At 38.7% G+C, this 19,323-nt stretch overlaps 8 protein-coding genes across 8 annotated transcripts; 5 read left to right on the top strand and 3 right to left on the bottom strand. All coding sequences in view use genetic code 12, as the record gives it.

Annotated features, from left to right (window-relative positions):
- Positions 1–1,351: 1,351 nt before the first annotated feature.
- Positions 1,352–3,205, top strand: KGF56_003014 (homeobox domain-containing protein; the record flags this gene model as incomplete). The annotated part of the gene is made up of 1 exon (XM_049324304.1): positions 1,352–3,205. The coding sequence occupies one exon, from the start codon at positions 1,352–1,354 to the stop codon at positions 3,203–3,205; it is 1,854 nt and encodes a 617-aa protein (XP_049179859.1).
- A 330-nt stretch (positions 3,206–3,535) lies between these two features.
- On the top strand, positions 3,536–4,768 carry KGF56_003015 (uncharacterized protein; the record flags this gene model as incomplete). Its single annotated transcript, XM_049324305.1, has 1 exon — positions 3,536–4,768. The coding sequence occupies one exon, from the start codon at positions 3,536–3,538 to the stop codon at positions 4,766–4,768; it is 1,233 nt and encodes a 410-aa protein (XP_049179860.1).
- Positions 4,769–4,944: 176 nt separating this feature from the next.
- On the bottom strand, positions 4,945–6,720 carry KGF56_003016 (uncharacterized protein; the record flags this gene model as incomplete). The annotated part of the gene is made up of 1 exon (XM_049324306.1): positions 4,945–6,720. The coding sequence occupies one exon, from the start codon at positions 6,718–6,720 to the stop codon at positions 4,945–4,947; it is 1,776 nt and encodes a 591-aa protein (XP_049179861.1).
- A 1,283-nt stretch (positions 6,721–8,003) lies between these two features.
- On the top strand, positions 8,004–9,500 carry KGF56_003017 (uncharacterized protein; the record flags this gene model as incomplete). Its single annotated transcript, XM_049324307.1, has 1 exon — positions 8,004–9,500. The coding sequence occupies one exon, from the start codon at positions 8,004–8,006 to the stop codon at positions 9,498–9,500; it is 1,497 nt and encodes a 498-aa protein (XP_049179862.1).
- Positions 9,501–9,537: 37 nt separating this feature from the next.
- Positions 9,538–10,551, bottom strand: PTH2 (Pth2p; the record flags this gene model as incomplete). The annotated part of the gene is made up of 1 exon (XM_049324308.1): positions 9,538–10,551. The coding sequence occupies one exon, from the start codon at positions 10,549–10,551 to the stop codon at positions 9,538–9,540; it is 1,014 nt and encodes a 337-aa protein (XP_049179863.1).
- Positions 10,552–14,724: 4,173 nt separating this feature from the next.
- CDC11 (septin) lies at positions 14,725–16,077 on the top strand (the record flags this gene model as incomplete). The annotated part of the gene is made up of 1 exon (XM_049324309.1): positions 14,725–16,077. The coding sequence occupies one exon, from the start codon at positions 14,725–14,727 to the stop codon at positions 16,075–16,077; it is 1,353 nt and encodes a 450-aa protein (XP_049179864.1).
- Positions 16,078–16,398: 321 nt separating this feature from the next.
- On the top strand, positions 16,399–17,226 carry KGF56_003020 (mitochondrial 54S ribosomal protein uL1m; the record flags this gene model as incomplete). Its single annotated transcript, XM_049324310.1, has 1 exon — positions 16,399–17,226. One exon carries the CDS (start codon positions 16,399–16,401, stop codon positions 17,224–17,226), a length of 828 nt encoding a protein of 275 aa, XP_049179865.1.
- Positions 17,227–17,342: 116 nt separating this feature from the next.
- On the bottom strand, positions 17,343–19,157 carry KGF56_003021 (GPI-anchor transamidase subunit; the record flags this gene model as incomplete). Its single annotated transcript, XM_049324311.1, has 1 exon — positions 17,343–19,157. The coding sequence occupies one exon, from the start codon at positions 19,155–19,157 to the stop codon at positions 17,343–17,345; it is 1,815 nt and encodes a 604-aa protein (XP_049179866.1).
- Positions 19,158–19,323: the final 166 nt, after the last annotated feature.

Consider the following 19,323-nt stretch of genomic DNA (forward strand, 5'->3'; position numbering starts at 1 on the left):
TTAAGCTAACTTTTTTTTATATATTATATAAGCTTTTTAGTTTATGTATATTGTGTAAAGCTAAGGGACTAAAATAACATGTTTGTGTAACTTTGTTGCGTTTTTGTAGTTACACAAAATCTCATCTAGGACATCGCTCATTGCAAAGTCAACTTGAGCGGCATTTTTCCTAAAGCAAAGCCAGGAGTCAAAACCCCAAGAGCCAGGAGCCCTTGGTATATTTATAAGAGGGTGTTATTTGACGTAGAACTTAGCAAGTCTATATCCTGGGCGAAGCCAAGTTGTAAAAAATTAGAAAAGAGAGAAAGAGAAAAGGGGTCCCAAATCTCTCAAAACTAGAAAACCCAAGGCGCCCAATAATTGTCCTGATTTTTCACTGACTTTTCTACTAACCTTTCCCACGGATTGCAGGCCTCATTTTAAACCCACCTGTCTCTCTAGCCAATAGGAAAACTATTTGCCTAATAGAATTGTTACAATTTTGTTTTAGTATTTCCTTTGTAACTTCTACAAAAACGGAGTTATCTGGTATTTTTGAACAAAGGCCAAAGTTAAAAATTTCGATTGGAATAACCATATCCACTGGTTCACTAGATTCACCAACTAGAGTCATTAGCAGGTACTGGAACCTTTTGCAAGATTGAACCTAAGAACCTAAGAACCCAGGAACCTAAGAACCTAAGAACCTAAGAACCTAAGAACCTAAGAACCTAAGAACTTTAGAAACTGAAAATTGAAAACTTTGAAGATTAAAAATTTTTAAAGTATTTCACCAGTTGATTCAATAAGCTTCAAAAGCAAAGTCATAAACGTTGTTCTAGATTTTCACAGTCCAACGGGTTTGATTACTATCCTCCGGTTTTTATAGTTGTTGGTTTCATTAGAATACTATTTTTCAAGATTTTGGCCAAACCAAACCAAGGTTCTTCTGAGAAAGTCAGCCACATCAACATCAACACCAGCACCAACACCACTTCAGCACCACCATCTCGAGTCTGCTTCGGTTTACTATCACCCCTTCTTTGTTTCTGAAAGAAAATTAAGTTACAGAAGAAAAGAATAAAACTTTATTATTCAACCCCCCCCCCTCCCCCTAGAACAGAGGAAACCATTCACAAGATCCCCCGTACTCCCGTTACCCAATAGGCAAACATCTCTTATTAGATACACGCTTTACCTGGCACCTGTCTTTGCAGCTTTTATCAGGTTCTGCAATTATTTTTCAATTTTATCGTACCACAATTATCAACAAGTAAGGATATTATTTTCCACTTGAAGTGATATAATAAAAGGGTAGGGTTAAAAGAAGCAAGTTGCTTATATATCGCCACATTTTTTTGGTTACACTGTCATGTCAGCTGGTACAACTCTGCCTCAAGTAATGCAAAATCTAGCTAGCAAGTCCCCAAAAGCTACTCAAAACTATTCTCCTCAAAAGAGAATTAGAGCTACAGGCGAAGTACTCAATTTTTTGATTGGGGAGTTTTCCAAAAATGCAAACCCCAATCCTGATCGAAGAAGGTATATTAGTGAGAAGGCGTCAATGAGTGAAAAAGCTGTTCGGATATGGTTTCAAAACAGAAGAGCAAAACAAAGGAAATACGAACGAAGTAGAAAAATGGGAGGAAGACGAGGTAATGCCGCCGAAGAAGATGATGATGAAGAGGATTTGGACGATGGTCAGCAGCATTGTGGTCTGGACTTTTCCACAAATATACAAATACCTATTGAAATTAATGAAAAGTACTGCTTTATTGAATGCAGCTCCTTATCTGTCGGTTCATGGCAAAGAATCAAAAGTGGTGCAATAACCCACCTTGGTCTTCTTCACAACAACCTCCTCAATTTGTCTCCTTTTAATCTTCTCGCTATCATGAACCAAGTTGATCTTTTAGTAATATTGAGTAAGAAGAATCAAGAATTAAACTACTTTTTCCTGGCAATAACCAACACCACCACCAACACCACCACCACGACAAGGATTTTGTTTAGAATTTTCTACCCGGTAAATTCAATCCAGCTGTGTTCATTGCATGAAAACTCAATACAAAGCAAACGAGCCAATAATGGAGCTGGCCCCGGTAATAACTCTAAAGAGTTGAGGATCTATTTATCCCATCAACCTAAATTTTCAGTTTATTTCGCTAATAATGTAAATGGCATTAACCAATGGTCCATTTGTGATGATTTCAGTGAAGGACAACAAGTAAGTCAAGCATACTCCAATAATGACCCAGATTATTCAAATCAAATTGATCAACATTCACCTTCTCCGCCATCAAGCGTGCCCCATGTAATAGTTGGCTCAACTGGCTCGTTGTCTTTTTTACAAAACCACATTAATCAGAATATTCATAGAAACGTCAAGGTTGCTACTTCGACTCATTTACCAACTACCGTTACACCTACTGATTTCCTTCCGCAGGTGACAAACACAATAAACAACAATATCCCTCATCAGCAACAACAGCATAATATGGAGTTTTCGGATCTACATTTAAACACGATTTTCCATAATCAAAGCGCACCACCACCACCACCACCACAACAACAACAACAACAAGGAACAGACATATCAAGGTCTACAATTTTTATTGATTCAAATCAATTATTCACTTCAGGACCAACTACAAGTACCGCAACCAATGAATCACCATTTTCGAGCACTTCTTCTCAGCATCAATTTTATCAATCGGACGATACACCACAATCTATTCAATCGCATAACATGCAAGGTCAATCTAAACCGCATTCGCAAAATGTAATTGCTTTGGGCAAAATGGATGAAGATGAAACCCCAATTGACTTGAACTTGAACATGAACATGATTTTGAACTTGAAAGCCGCTTCAACTTCAACTTCCACATCCACTTCAACATCAACTGCAACTTCATCCCCCGATGATGTTTTGTATATGACCAAAAATGATTATCAGAAACAATCAAACACTACAGTTGCAGCAGCGGCAGCGGCAGCGGCAGCAAAGCCAGCTTACACACATACAGCGCCTTCGAATGAATTTAGTCAAGAAAACTGGAGTACGGGGTATATGAATCACGAATTTGGTTTATTTGAAGAATTCAACGGGGATGAAAATTCTAGCGCTGCTACTACTACTACTACTACTACTACTACTCAACATCCTCATTATAGCATTGGCCCTACATCTGCTGCATCTTTGGATTTTATCGACTTTCAAGCATGAACCAAGCGGGATTATTCATCTTTTACCTATTACCCTTTGTTTATCGGATTCATCTTTTTGTATTATTATAAGAAGATCCCGTCCCTGGCCATATTTTATTTATTCATTAATTGACTTATTCGTTACCGTCTCTATATACTCTTCTTCTACGATGTAGTATTCTAGAAATCAGACCTTACCTTGTCATAAACTCCCTACAACTCTCAAGAGATGAGATGAGATGAGATGAGATGAGGTGAAAAAAAAACCCCAGCCAATCAATGAAGAGGTGTTTTTTCAACAAGGATTAAAGACGGTGAAGGTTGGTATTATTGGTAAGGGTTTTACTGGATGCTACAGTTTGTTAGGTCTGTTACAGCACTGGCTAGGTTAGCTGCTACTGCGCAGAGTGTGAGGCCGGCGCTTTCGTCGCTTCTTCCGCTGAAGAGAACAATCAATAGAATTTTGTTTGATCATGACTCGAACATTACATACGGCAAGATGATACCATTGTTGACCCATATTTACGATAACCTAGCAACTCCTTCCAAGATCGAAATCCCCAAGAATATCCGCGGGTCCGATTTGATGGTGTTTCGTAAACTTTTGGCCACGATACGAACTCAAACACAATCGATAAACAGCCATCTCTTTGCATTAGAGAATGAGATTGTTGAGCAAAGTGCTGAAATGGGTGATCTTGATGCAATTACCATACTTGCATTTGAAAAGATTCGGCAATACTTGAAGAGGGAAACCGTAGTTTCCCCAGCAGATAAAGAAGATTACCAAACTGCCCAAAAGTTAATTGAGGAATTGACTGATTTGAAACATCCCTTGGTGTTTAAACTCGCTGGCGATTTAGCTTTAGAAAGGTCAATGTGGGATCAAGCTCATTCCTATTATACTCAATTTCTAAAAGTCGAAAACGATACCATCGAAGCAGGTCATGTATGTTACCAATTGGGATACTATCATTATGCAAACCCCCAGCAGTCGATCCGCGATTATAACCAAGCCAAAAGCTGGTTTTTGAAATGTATTGAGTTGACAGATTTAGATCTTTACTCAGTAAAGGCTCATTACTATGTAGGTCAAATCTATCTCAATGAATTAACAACCACCCCAAAATCAGAGTCAGAGTCAAAATCAGAGTCAGAGTTGATCAAAAGAGCAAAATACCATTGGGAAATATCTGCTTCAAAGGGTCTCATTGAATCCTTTTCAAGTCTAGGCTTTTTAGAGATGAATAAGTTAAATAATTGCATTTTGGCAATAGAATGGTTCAAATTGGGTTTGGAGCTGGATAGGACCGATTGCTTATGTTTAGTTGGACAGTTTGACTGTTATTTCAAGATGAAAGAATGGCCACGTGCAAGGAAAATATGGATGAACTTGAATGACCTAAGAGAGAAAATCGAGCTGGTGAAGAAGAAACTGGGCGGCGGTGGTGGAAGCAGCAACGACATTGTGCCAGAGAATATGAGAGAGAGTTTCAATAGAAATGATGCATTATTGAACAGTTTTTTTAGTGGTCGAGAAAATGAGTTTAAGGAGTTGGAAGAGAGGGGATACGGGTTGTAACTGTCAACTGGTTTGTCACTGGTATTGCTTTCTATGAGAATTGAGCAATAATTGCAATTCATCCAAACCGATTTCCCTATTAGAAAAATTGCCATGTAGTCTTATTTGCAATAATGGGTTTCTGTACAGCATGGGTATCTTTCTCTCTCAAGTAACATCTTGATTCCCCGATTCTGCTAATTCTTTTTCTTCTTCTTCTTTTTGACCTTATCAACATATTCGATACACGAGACAGGTACCCCCTTTTGCTTCAACAACTCTATAATCAATGGTCCATGTGATCCTTGAACTTGGACCTGATCATCTATAATAGTAGACGATCCAGAACACTTATTTCGCAACTCTTCAGCAAATGCTCCCTGTTTAATGAAAAACTTTTCATAGTTATCAACGCGAGTGGTTACCTTTCTGCCTATTTTCAATTCAGTTACAATATGGATCTTTGGTGGATTTCCTCTATTAATCTCTTTTATTCCCTGATTATTCTCAATACTATAATATGGTGTGAAATTACCAACAAAATTTTTGAGAAATTGATCACGAGAACATGATGTGCCACTTGGTTGATTTGTAGGTTTTGCCAAAGTCTCATCAACTATGATGCATTTGGGTGATTCTTTATCAACTAGCTGGAATTTCTTTATATAATCTTCAACACTACTTCGTAGCTCACCAATGGTATAGAGTTTATTAAATTCCAATTGTAATTTATTGAAAAACATCAGTGATTTACTCGTTGGTTTATACAAGGTTTGGATCTTCATTGATTGTTGTTTTTGTTGTTGTTGTTGTTGTTGTTCCTTCGTCTTCACTTTGTTGATTTTATGAGGTACAAAATTCACAATACTTTGATTATCACTAGCCATGAGTTTGATAATTGAAACATCTTCATCTTTGCCTTTAATATCTAAATAATTCATTTTACTCATTGCTTTTAGAAATTTAACCGTTTTTTTCCATGATGTCTTTTTGATATTGGCATAAGTTGGATCAACAATGGGTAAGTTTTTGTAAATGTATAAGGACATAAATGTTGATGCTGATATTGGTAATTCAATAGTTTCTAGCTTGATGGTTTGAAGTAAGGAGCGTATGAAAAAATTGTCGATTTCTTCCACGCTTAGCTGGGTCATGTTTTTGGCTAGCTCGGTGACTTTTTCAACTTCTGTAGCCTCTGTAGCCTCTGTAGCCTCTGTAGCCTCTGTAGCCTCTGTAGCCTCTGTAGCCTCTGTAGCCTCTGTAGCCTCTGTAGCCTCTGTAGTCTCCTCCATCTCATCAACCTTCTCAGGCTTGTTGGCCACGTCGGCCACTTCAACATTCTCTCCTGTTGTTTTCGCCTCCTCATCCATCTTTGGCATCTCAAAATCAACAGTATCTGGAACCCTTACATCAATCTCCTTATTTATCTTCATTAACTCGTCTTTCCAATGGTGCAAGATCTTCACCGCGGTACCGCTCCTCCCAACAACATTATCAAACTGAGTCAAATCCAAATTGCAGGTCCCCACAGCCATTATCCTGTAAGGATCAGACACACTTGCTACTCCAACCAATGTCCCCTTGACACATCTCTCATCAAATGGCGGAATAGTCCCCGGTAACATCAAGTCAGCACCGCCACCAAGAATATCAATCACAACGGAATGGGTATTGACTATAGGAAGTATGTAGGGGCACTTCCAACATGTTAGAATAGAAGGTAATAGTTGAGAGTCACGCGTTTGAAACCATATAGGAAGCTCATCTTCGTCAAAGTAGATTGTCCCAGAATGGCCTTGTATGGAGATATAACTTGCTCTTTTGATTACCGATGGTAGAATCTTGGTAAGCCCTTCTTTGGAAATGTTATTTATAGGGAGGTTGAACTGAGTGCATATTGTAGATAGGAGTTTCTTCCTGTCGGAAGATTTGATGTTGGCAGCAGGTTTAGTCTGCGGTTGTTTCTTGAACATGGGAAGCCAAAGGGAAGGAAAGTGAAATGAAGGTAAATAAAATGAAACAAAAGTTGAATAAAGCCTGGACTGTAAAGTACAATGCAATTGGAAGCGGCAAATGACAAGACCTAAATGTAGCTGGAAGCTAATGACAAGACCTAAATGTAGCTGGAAGCTAATGACAAGACCTAAATGTTGCTAATGACAAGACCGTAGCCAAAAGCAGTCACTGCAGTTATTGAGACCTAAACGTAGCTAGAAGCAGTCGCAGTTAACGAGACCTAAATGTAGCCAAAAGCTGTTGGTGTAGCTAGAAGCGGTCGCAGTTACTGAGACCTAAACGTAGCTAGAAGCAGTCGCAGCTAATGAGACCTAAACGTAGCTAGAAGCAGTCGCAGCTAATGAAACCTAAACGTAGCTAGAAGCGGTCGCAGTTACTGAGACCTAAACGTAGCTAAAAGCAGTTGGTGTAACTAGAAGCGGTCGCAGCTAATGAAACCTAAACGTAGCTAAAAGCAGTCGGTGTAACTACAAGCAGTCACAGCTAATAAAACCTAGATGTAGCTGGAAGCTGTCTGTGTAGCTAGAAGCTGTCGCAGCTAATGAGACCTAAACGTAGCTAGAAGCAGTTGCAGCTAATGAGACCTAAACGTAGCTAGAAGCAGTCGCAGCTAATGAGACCTAAACGTAGCTAGAAGCTATTGGTGTAGCTAGAAGCTGTCGCAGCTAATGATACCTAAACGTAGCTAGAAGCTGTTGGTGTAGCCAAAAGCAGTTGGTGTAACTAGAAGCTGTCGCAGCTAATGAGACCTAAACGTAGCTAGAAGCAGTTGGTGTAGCTAGAAGCTGTCGCAGCTAATGAGACCTAAACGTAGCTAGAAGCTGTCGCAGCTAATTAGACCCAAATGTAGCCAAAAGCAGTTGGTGTAGCTAGAAGCTGTCGCAGCTAATGAGACCTAAACGTAGCTAGAAGCTGTCGCAGCTAATTAGACCCAAATGTAGCCAAAAGCAGTTGGTGTAGCTAGAAGCTGTCGCAGCTAATGAGACCTAAACGTAGCTAGAAGCAGTTGGTGTAGCTAGAAGCTGTCGGTGTAGCTAGAACTGTCGGTGTAACTACAAGCTGTCGATAGTGTCAAAAGTATCAATGACACCTAGTAATGCTCCACTATCTCGCTCTGCTCGATAGTGTCAGACGTACCTAATACAATGTCCCAACAAGCTGAAGCGATGGTGCCTTTGACGTTGAATCACGAAAAAGTTTCAAGTTGAACAAAAAAAAGTGAAAAATTATTTCATTGACAATGGGAGTTGAAGTCCCAATGATGGTAAAGTCTAAGGAGTCTGTTACTATTGGGTATACGAGGAATGTTATTACTGTTCTAGTTATAGGGTTGATTGCTGGGTTAGGTTTCCCCTTGTTTTTATACACTACAAGGATATACCGAGCTGATTTACCAGTTGAGGAAATATACAATTATGATATGAATGAAATTGATTTCAAGGTTCCCATATTGGTGGATTATGAGGTTGACGAGGAATATTTGCGCTCACTGTTTACTAGAAGGTATCCAGAGATAAAGTTTTGGTCATTGACTTTCCCCGAGAAGGTAAAGGGTGTTGGAACTGAAACTGAAGCTGAAGCTGGTGCTGAAACTGAAGCTGAAGCTGGTGCTGAAACTGAAGCTGATGCTGGTACCGCAGCTGGTGCTGCAGCTGGCGCTGCATCAGCTGCTGCTCCTGGTTACACTCTACACATCCACAACGATACAAGCGACAAATTTACAGTTTGTGGGAAAACAATCGATATATATACAAGATCCAGTAATGTTGACTCCTATATCCTGGAGGTGCTATTTGATAATATTTTCAAATCCGAATTGGATACTTTGGCTTCAATATACAAGGACGAACCGATTAATGGTGTTGCTATACCCTATAGTGAAACATATAATTTAGTATTTTCCTTATTTGTTGCCAATGGTAAGCAAATAAACTGGGAAATCCAAAAAAGCCTAAATGAACATTTCCAACCAGTCTTGGATATCTTGGCTGATATAACAGAGTTCAGAATCTCAACACAAGTGCAGTATTACTCACAATTATCATCTACAACTTTGCAAAAAAACAAAACCATAACTCAAGACGAATTAAAGACTTTTATCAATTTCGAAGATTGGAATTTGGTCAATTTGGATATTCATCCAACTATAAATTTTTTGTGCTACATCCCTAATGAACCACTTTACATTGAAAACTCCGAATCTAACTCATTCTTGATTTCCCAGTGGGGTGGGGTGAAAATCCTCAACCGAATACCAATGATGGCAAAGTCAACACTAGGTGAAAAAGATCTTTTTCAAATATTGAACATATTTGCAAACCAGCTACTTCAATTAATCGGTATCCCCCATCCTTCTAGTTCTTCCTCCTCCTCTTCCTCCCTTGAAATTCAACTAGATTCATTAAAAAGAATACTAATCTACAAAAACATAAAATCCTCACTATCGAATTTGATCTCACTAGTTAAATTATCAAACTCATTAAATGACATAACTGTACCTAAGGAAACTCGTGACCAAGTGATCAAAGCCCTAAACTATATGAATATTGCTAAATTAGAAAAATCGGTGAAAATATCAGCAATGGCAATGGACAATTCAAATAAAGCCTTTTTTGAAAAAAAAATGGTCCAACAAGCTTATTTCCCAAGTGAACATAAACTAGCTGTTTTTTTACCATTATTAGGTCCGATTGGATCCATTGTTGTATTTAGCCTACTTAGATTAGTAAAAGGATAAAGAAAAGGATAAAGGAAGAAAACCTCAATGTTATAAACTACTTCTTCATCCATTCTTTATTCAACAAGTCAAGCACTTGACTATCGCAATAGTTTGTGCGTGGGTTGTTAAATCTCAACTGTTGTGGTGTGAGTAGAGGCAATGATGGCGATTGTGGCTTGATCTTGATAAGTATATCTTGTGGTTCTTGTAGTTGTGGCTCTAGCTGCAATTGTTGACAAGATAATGTAAATAGGGCATTTTGTCGCTGATTGAGCTTGGTGTACTCCTCCTCTTGATTGAGGTCTTGCATGTGTTGTTGATATTGCAGTGGTTGATATTGCAGTGGTTGATAAGGCAGTGTTGGTAGCGGTGAATCAATGAGCCGGTTAGATTGTAGCAACAGTCTCAGTCTCAGTCTCAGTCTCGGACTCAGCACGGGTCTCAGCACCGGTCTCAGCACCGGTCTCAGCAACAGTCTCAGCCTCAAAGTATTCTTCACCGGTGTATTGTTAGAAATGGAAGTATTGTATAAATTCTGCAACATGATCCCCGGGTAGTGATCACTTGATAATGTCAAATGAGCCAATTCAAAGTCTTTTGAAGGCACTTTCACATCATCCTCATACTCCCCAAAGTCATTTTGTTTATCCTCTTTGTTGCCATTCCCGCTACTATGGGGCAAGTATGAAATTATATGATATTTTTGATCATCTTTAGTAGTTAAAGAAAACGATTGTTTGATCAACCTGGGTCCTCCTTCTTTAGATTCATCCTTGTTCAACTCTTTGTATATAAGAAAATTCCCATTGTATACTTTTGAAGGTGACCAAACTCTGCCATCGGTCCATCTTTTCATTCCACACATTGTTTCGTTCCAAATAAATACAGAGTATGGTCTTATAAACTTTAGTCGCTCGTATGATGTTAGTCTACGTATTATTGTCGGTATTATTTCTTGTCGACATGCTTCTATTAGTAACAACGCATCTTGAGTAGTTTTGATAGTACCAACGTAGGAAACTATATGACCCAGTGATTGAGTAGTTTGAGTAAGCGGAAACTCACCCATTTAATAAGAAAAGAAAAGAAAGGGTGGTTCTTTTCTCTAGTGGTTGATAAATTCAAAGGGTAAACGATTGAGCAAGTAAAGAGTTGATAGTTTGCAAATGAGCTATTTGGCAGTTGACAAATGTGCAAATGAGCTATTTGGCAGTTGACAAATGTGCAGAGGAGTTGTTGCAGATAAGCTGCTGACAATGACAGATGAGTTCACTATTGCAAGTCTCTATAATCTATAAACCCACACAGGACTCAATTGACTGCGAGCTATTTCAACTTGTTAAAAAAATACTAAAATATCAAACTAACCAGGCTCAAACACGGACTTGAGAATAGCAAGATAAGCTTTTCACTTTTAAAAGGGGTTTAAGAATCAACAATTTATAAAAAGTGAAAAAAAGAAAAAGCCCTTTAAAAAGAGAGATGATAAGAGTTGGTAAACATGCTTTTAAACCCGGGTTTTTTTTCTTTTTCTAAGGAGAAAAGCAGAGTAAGAGTAGATTATACTTCCACTCTTACTGCTGCTATTCTCTTTTACCTACAAAGTGTAACATTTACAAGGGTTTTTCAAGGTATTACTGGGGGGGGGGGGGGGGCATTTATCAGGAGAGATGTAGTTTATGCTTCTTTGATTTTATGGTAGCGCAATATTATAGCAGTTGAGAGAACAGGAGAAGGGAAGAAAGGGACGAAAAAGGGAGAGTAGAAGTGGCAGTATAAGGAGAAAGAAGCATCTCGGACTTTGGGATATCTAGAAATGGAAGAAAAAGCAAGGGGAGGAGACGATAATATCAAAAAAAAAAAAAACCAAACTCAAAACCAAACCCAAAACCAAACTGGTGTTGAGAGTACAAAATTCAAGCAAGATTAAGAAAAACAAAGGGAAGAAAGCATTGTTATAACGAATCTTGGCGAGAAAGTAGTGGAATTGGCCATTATCAAGTCAGTAAAGCAACCAAGTAATATCAAAGGGAAGGTGGAAACACGGTTTAAGGTTTAAGCAAGTGGGTTCTGTATAAGCAAGTGGGTTCCGTATTGTATTACTTGGTTTGGGTTGCTGCTGCTGAAAAGTTCTATATGCAGTCCTTGCAGCCATTTTTTATGGTAGCGAGAGGCTAATTAGGAAGATGCCCGATTAGGAAAGAGCGGCAACGACACTAGTGAGTGGAGTGAGCGAAGCGAGCTAGTGGAGTGAGCGAAGCGAGCTAGTGGAGTGAGCGAAGCGAGCTAGTGGAGTGAGCGAAGCGAGCTAGTGGAGTGAGCGAAGCGAGCTAGTGGAGTGAGCGAAGCGAGCTAGTGGAGTGAGCGAAGCGAGCTAGTGGAGTGAGCGAAGCGAAGAGAGCTCAACTTGGTAGGTTGTTGCAACACTATAAAACATTGACACTACACCAACACTACGCCGACACTAGCTCGCTGGTGGAGCAAAACATAGTGGCAACACTATCGAGCAAAGCGAGCTAGTGGAGTAACACTTAGTAGGCACCAGCGAGCAAAGCGAGCTAGTGATGTACCACTTGGTAGGTTGTTGCAACACTATAACACGTTGATACTACACCGATACTACACCAACATTAGCTCGCTTCGCTCGCTTATCAATAAAACATTGATACCACACCGACACTACACCAACATTAGCTCGCTTCGCTCGCTTATCAATAAAACATTGATACCACACCGACACTACACCAACATTAGCTCGCTTCGCTCGCTTATCAATAAAACATTGATACTACGCCGACACTACACCGACACTAGCTCGCTTCGCTCGCTAGTGGAGCATTTAGTAGCTTATTACAACACCATCTCGCTTTGCTCGATAGTGAGCTGTAATATATTGCAATCAACTACAGCATATTCTGTATATATTGCAATCAATTCTATGTCAATTTTTTTTCTTTTTGCTTCTTTTTTTGATTAGGAAACAAGGCTTGAGTAAAAGACCAGTTGGGAAATTGACGAAATATTTAGTAGTCAGTAGTAACAACTAGGTAGTCTATAATAACTAGGTCTATAATAACTATAATAACTAGGTAGTCAGTAGTAACAGCTAGGTAGTCAGTAGTAACAGCTAGGTAGTCAGTAGTAAACTAGTCGGAAACAACTTGGTATTAACAAATTTGTCCAATCTTTAGTTGTTATTAATGTAAACGCTACCTTTGGTCTGAAAGTAGATTAGAGTCAAATGAGTTTAGGTCAACTATATTTCCTTTGAGGTTGAGTGTAACTCTCTTAATTAAGCAGTAAGGACTGACTACAACATCACCTAAATTTGTAGATACAAGCAGTAAGGACTGATTAATCAACGTCATCTAAATTTGTAGATATCGCCCTATTTCTATAGATTAGACATAGAATAATAGGCCCGAAATGAAGCAGTAGAATAGTAGACCTAAGATGAAGCAGCAGAATAATAGATCTGATTGCACCCTTACAACTCGATAGTGGACCAACATCTAGTAGCTTGTTACGACACTATCTCGCTCTACTCTCTCCATACTCTCTACTCTCACTATACTGCTCTACTCTCTCCATACTCTCTACTCTCTACATACTGCTCCACTAGCTCGCTTCGATCCCTAGTGTAGTAGACCCGAGATGAAGCAGTAGAATGCCAACAGAGTGGAAGATGATGCCGGTGCTCTACTATGCTCTCATCTTATTCTTCACCACCAAATTGCCCACAGCTCCATCAAATAGCCTACAGCTTTATTACGGCTCTGTTGGTGCCTACAGCTCTATTTCATCGACATCGCCATTGACTCTCAATTCTCCATTACTCTCATATCGCCTACAGCTTTATTACAGCCAAAGGAATGCTGAAACCTCCAGCTCTAATTTATTTCACCAGCAGAGCCAGAGGTGATGCTGGTACTACAGCTCTATTCTATTTCACCAGCAGAGCCAGAGGTGATGCTGGTACCTCCAGCTCTATTCTATTTCACCAGCAGAGCCATTGACTCTGTTGGTACCTACAGCTCTATTCTATTTCACCAGTAGAACCATTGGCTCTGTTGGTACCTACAGCTCTATTCTATTTCACCAGTAGAGCCATTGACTCTGTTGGTACCTCCAGCTCTATTCTATTTCACCTTTGGCTCCTGCTGGTGGGTCTCTTTTAACTCCATCACGTGACTCAAACAAGAAGTAAAAAAGCGGAAAAATGTTTACTTCAATTTTTGTTGCAAAACCAACAAAGAGCCTTTGACCACTAGTTTCACTTTAAGTAGGCAGTTCTTGGACTAAACAGTGTCATATAACTAAGCAATTGCACTTGATCTAAGTAGTTTCTAATTAGTAAAACACTGCCACTTCCAATTGAGTAAAACAGTGCTTTACTGCTACTGCCAATTGAGTAAAACAGTGCTTTACTGCTACTGCCAATTGAGTAAAACAGTGCTTTACTGCTACTGCCAATTGAGTAAAACAGTGCTTTACTGCTACTGCCAATTGAGTAAAACAGTGCTTTACTGCTACTGCCAATTGAGCAGTTGCCGTGAGGTTAAACAAAGCCGGCTAGACAACTCAAGCTGAGTGAAGAAACGGTTGCTGTTTAAGACAAGAACCTCCCTTATTACAAGCAGCATCCAAAGCCGCCAAAAATTGGCACGGCGACATCTTGATAGTGCGACATCAACACTGTACGACATAAAAATACCACGACATTAACACGGTACGACATAAAAGTACCGCGACATCTAGCCGCTGCGCTTTTGCTTCATCATCTCATTGTCAATAGCAGCTAGTGTCGATAGCAGCTAGTGTTGGTGGCAGCTAGTGTCAATAGCAGCTAGTATCAATAGCAACTAGTGTCAGTGACATCTAGTGTGCTCCACTATCTCGCTCCGCTCGATAGTAGTGACATCTAGTGTGCTTTCAATTCAAATTAACAGATCAAAAAAAGACGAAACAAAAGAGAAGAAAACAAAAAAAGGACGATACAAAACAAACAAAAAACATAATATACGTGTTTTCAAGTATAGTTCACTATCCGTCATTGTCTCCCATTGCCTTTATTTTATCCTATAAAGACACACATACACATATATACACACACATATACACATATATACACACATTTTTTTGTTGTCAAGTGAAGATGAATTATTCAATAGACAAGAGCAATGTGTCCTCTGCCGCTTTACGTAAGAGAAAAACGCTTAAGAAATCAATAAATTTTTCAATAATGATTGTTGGTGAAAGTGGCTCGGGTCGTTCGACATTGATCAATACCTTATGTGGCGGCAACTCAATAGTGCCAACTTCTTCCACTATCAAAGAAGATCCGTTTACCAGGAAATTGACTTTGAGGCACGAAAATGTCGAATTGGAAGATAATGAAGGCCACAAGATTAGTCTTAATATCATAGATACGCCAAATTTTGCTAATCAAATAAATTGTAACGATGATTTCAGAATCATTGTTGATTTCATTCGTCACCAGTTTGACGAGGTGTTATTGGAAGAATCTAGAGTCAAACGTAATCCAAGATTCAAAGATGGTAGAATTCATGTGTTGATTTATCTTATCAATCCAACTGGTCATGGATTAAGTGAAATTGATGTGAAATTTTTAAAGCATATTAACAATTTAGTCAACATATTACCAATTATATCAAAAGCTGACTCCCTAACCAAAGACGAATTGAAGTTGAATAAAAAATTGATTTTAGAGGATTTGAATAATTACGGTATCAATTATTATAAATTCAACGAGTATGAGTATGAAAAGGATTATATCGATGACGAGATTATTGAGTATAACAAGTATTTAAACTCACTATTACCATTTGCAATTATTGGTGCTAATGAGTACAGAAAGAATAGTGCAAGTGACAAGCATGTTGCTGCCGCTGCTGCTGCTTCTTCTTCTTCTCGTAAGAAGCACGATGGAGATGATGATGACGACACCGAGGCCGACGACGATATTGATGTTGACGATATCATCAAGCTCAGAGTGTTGAACAAGGATCTCAAGCCAATCAATATTGACGATCCCGATATAAATGATTTCACAATATTGAAAAATGTGATTCTCATTACCCATCTCAATGAATTCAAAGATATTACTCATGATCAGATTTATGAAAATTACAGAACTGAGGCATTATCAGGTAAACAGTTCCACTACATGAACAAAAATAACTCTGATGATGGAAGTTATAGGTCATATACTACAAGTGCCCAAAACTTGTCTGATCATGCCAATGGTAATGGTACCAACGGAAGCAGTAGCAATGGCCATCACCATCACAACAACAACAATAACAACAATAACAACAACAACAACAACAACTATCTAAATAACGGCTCAGATACAGGTGCAACCCCACCCTCGGATTATCTAATGAAGGAAGAACAAATTCGAATGGAAGAAGAAAGATTAAAGAAATTTGAAGAGCGCGTACATCAAGATTTAATTACAAAGAGACAAGAGTTGTTGGATAGAGAAAATGAGTTGAAGGAAATTGAAAAGAGACTATTAGCTGAAGGGTTGAAATTGAATGAAAATGGTGATGTCGTTAAGGTTGAAGATTAACTTTTTGTCAAAACTCGCTCAGTCGCTCATTCACTTGACCCACATTCACTCGACAACCCATTCACTTTTTGACCCATTCATTCGACCCATTTCCTTTCCAACCCACAATCTATATCTAAAGTCTACATCATATATCGTTGAGCTGTTTATTATTGCTAGTTTGTAAGTAAGTAGCTTCTAAAGTTTTATCCATATCAAACACTATGCGTAGTTTTTTGATTATGCGTAGTTTTTGAGAAGAGAAGTGAAAAAAAAAAAATTTTTCAGATAATTTTTCAAACTAACCAATAATCAATAGGTATTCCAGGAAAGACTCTGGTTATGTTGAGGCTGGTATCTCTGCCCTTGAGGCAGCCGATGGTTTTGTTGAGGATTTCGACACGGTTTGTATCTTACGATAAGGAGAGCAAGACTCTACTTCACCAAGAAAGAGGCCGGGAAAAGAAGCGAAGATTGAGAAAGGAATTGAAATTCAATGCGTTGGAAAATCCAGCCGAGCATCCCTTACATATGGACATAGCCACTGCTTTGAATACGATAAGGTCGTTTGAACTTGGTAAACCATTGAAAAAGACAAATATTACATGTAGTTTATACGCGCGTCAAGAGCAAGGAGCAGCGCCTATCAATGCCAATTTGAATTTACCCTTTCCTGTCAACAAAAAGAATAACCCCTTGTTGTTCACTACTCATCAAGGTGTAATGGAAGAACTTGAAAGCTTAATCCCCAGGGAAAACATGGGTGGTAAGGAACTATTGGATAGATTCATAAATCAAGAGCTTTTACCGGGAGATTTCACTCATGCATTTGCCACTTGCGAAATGGAACCACACTTGAAATCGGTGTCTAGAATATTGGGGCCTGCGAAATTACAACCGACAAAGAAAAAGGGAACAGTAACCGATGATTTGCTGGTGATTCGCAATATCTTGAGCTCGTATCAAATCAAACAACGAGATTTCCATATTAGTTTCACTGCGGGTGATTGTTCATTTAGTGATTTCCAAATCATATCCAACTTGAAAGCTATAAGCGATGCTATTTACCGACAAATTGATCCAAAGGCGTCAAAAAAGACAAGGTTGGGCCATTGTTTTATTACAAGTGCTAATAGTCCTGGTTTAGTTATTGACTTTAAAAATGAATAAATTAGAAATGAATGGTATAAATGATATAAATGAATGATATAAATGAATGATATAAATGAATGATATAAATGCTTGTACATATATATATATATATATATATATTCATTTTCAAGAAACTACTCAACTTTCTCTGTAACTTCTTTCTCAACTTTCTCGGTAACTTCTTTCTCTGTAGCTTCTTTCTCAGCAGTCTCATAAGCTTTCCCATCCATAGCAGCATTTTCAGATTTACTAGCAGGCTCCTTCATAGTCATATCATTGGTTCCTTGTATTAACAAAGTTATCGAAAAGTATGATATAATTAGCCATGCAGGAAACCATCCAAGCATGATGATGAACCATGTCCAGCTCTGCAAATCAACCCATGCTTGAACGATATTCAAAAGAAAATCTTTATTTCCCGAAACTCTACCTCCAATAAATATCAAAAGAAACGGATTTGAAACAATTAAGCAAAGTATAGTCAAGGCACGTTTCTTTTTGATTATTGTGGGAACAAACGTTAACGGAACAGCCAATATTCCAATCACATAAGCTAATGCAAAGTGAACAATCAATAAAGCAATAATCATAAATGAAATACTCAATAATGCAAATGCCATTAGGGAATAACATGCACTTGTCGATAATTTCACTTTTTTATTTACTATTATTGCCCCAACTCCCAGCAATATCAATTGAAGAGTCTGAATCAAACTTGCAGAGCAGTGATGCAAAACAATCACTGAAGCAATCACACAACATAATTGAACCGAAACAACCAATATGATCATTTTAGTCAAATCTTGAGCAATATCCTTTATCACAACATTGGAGTTCAAAACAGCGTCAAGAGCACTAACTGCATAACTCAAAGCCAACATTACAGCCGCTGGCAAATAAGTACCAATCGATACAAAATGTTTGGGGCTCAACATTAAGTAAAAGAAAAACGATTGGTGGAATTTCTCCAATAAGTTATTTACCGAACGGAAAGTTTGGTCAACTATTCTTCCAAATTGAGTCACGTCATGTCCCTGTGTTCCCCTGGCCTTTATCGTGAATGCTTGAATCTGCCATCCAGAAAATGCCTCGTGTCCATGTACATCAATTAACCCAGCAGTCACCAATTTCAAAATCCCCTTAAATAAAGTCTTCAACTTATTTGTATAATTACAAACTCTGCCACTTATTCCCTGTATACTGCAGCTTATTCCTTCATTGTGGCCTACGATATTAGCAGTATTGAGCAAATCCAAATTGGGTAGTTGTCCATTTAGCCCTTCGTAGAACATATCGTAATATTCAAAACCATCTCCTTGTTTACCGTATTCCATCACGACTGCTGCTTCTATGGACCCGGCAGTATCGTCCAACAGCGTATGATACGCTTCGACCCATGCCCTTAAGCTTCTCTTACCATCCGGCGGCACAACAAGAATAATATTCTTAGACCAAACAGAAATACGGTTAAAATACCGCATCAAGGCTAACGCCAAAGCAATACCTCCTTCGTTATACTCCAAATCAGAGTTGATCCATGGTACAACTAAGGCCATTGCCTCGGTATTCTCGCCTCTTGAAGCATGCATAATGGCATAGAGTACTCTTTCAGAATCATAACAGGAAACCTGTAAACCAAAATCATCCAACCATTGACTAACAATTGCATTCCGCTCCTCGATTGAACTATTTTCCAACTTGGAAACTTCTTCTCGATACCCACGTACAATATTCCACTCGCTCTCTCTAAAATACGAGTGGACTTGACCGGGCATCAATGCGTTTTCAGAAATATAACAATTACGATAATTACCATCTTGGGCCAAGGTTAGTAGCCATACTATACTGAAAATCACCAAAACACCCGAAATACGAGGTAAATGTTTGATTGTTTTGGGTATCAATCCCAACTTGTGGATTTTCCTTAGCACATTCTCAGCTAACGCCATCCTTTACTCCTCTACCCGTCTTACTCTGTTACCTTATCAATGGTTGAAAACAAAAGTCTTCTCGATGAAGGAAAGGAAATCCAAAAAAAAATTGGTTTTCGCATAAAAGGAAATTTGCGATGAGATGAGATGAGATGAGATGAGATGAGCTGAACTATGGGATGGG

Source organism: Candida oxycetoniae (genome assembly GCF_023343755.2).
Source record: "Candida oxycetoniae strain CBS 10844 chromosome Unknown scaffold20, whole genome shotgun sequence".
In the NCBI taxonomy this organism is placed as follows: Eukaryota; Fungi; Ascomycota; class Pichiomycetes; order Serinales; family Debaryomycetaceae; genus Lodderomyces; species Lodderomyces oxycetoniae.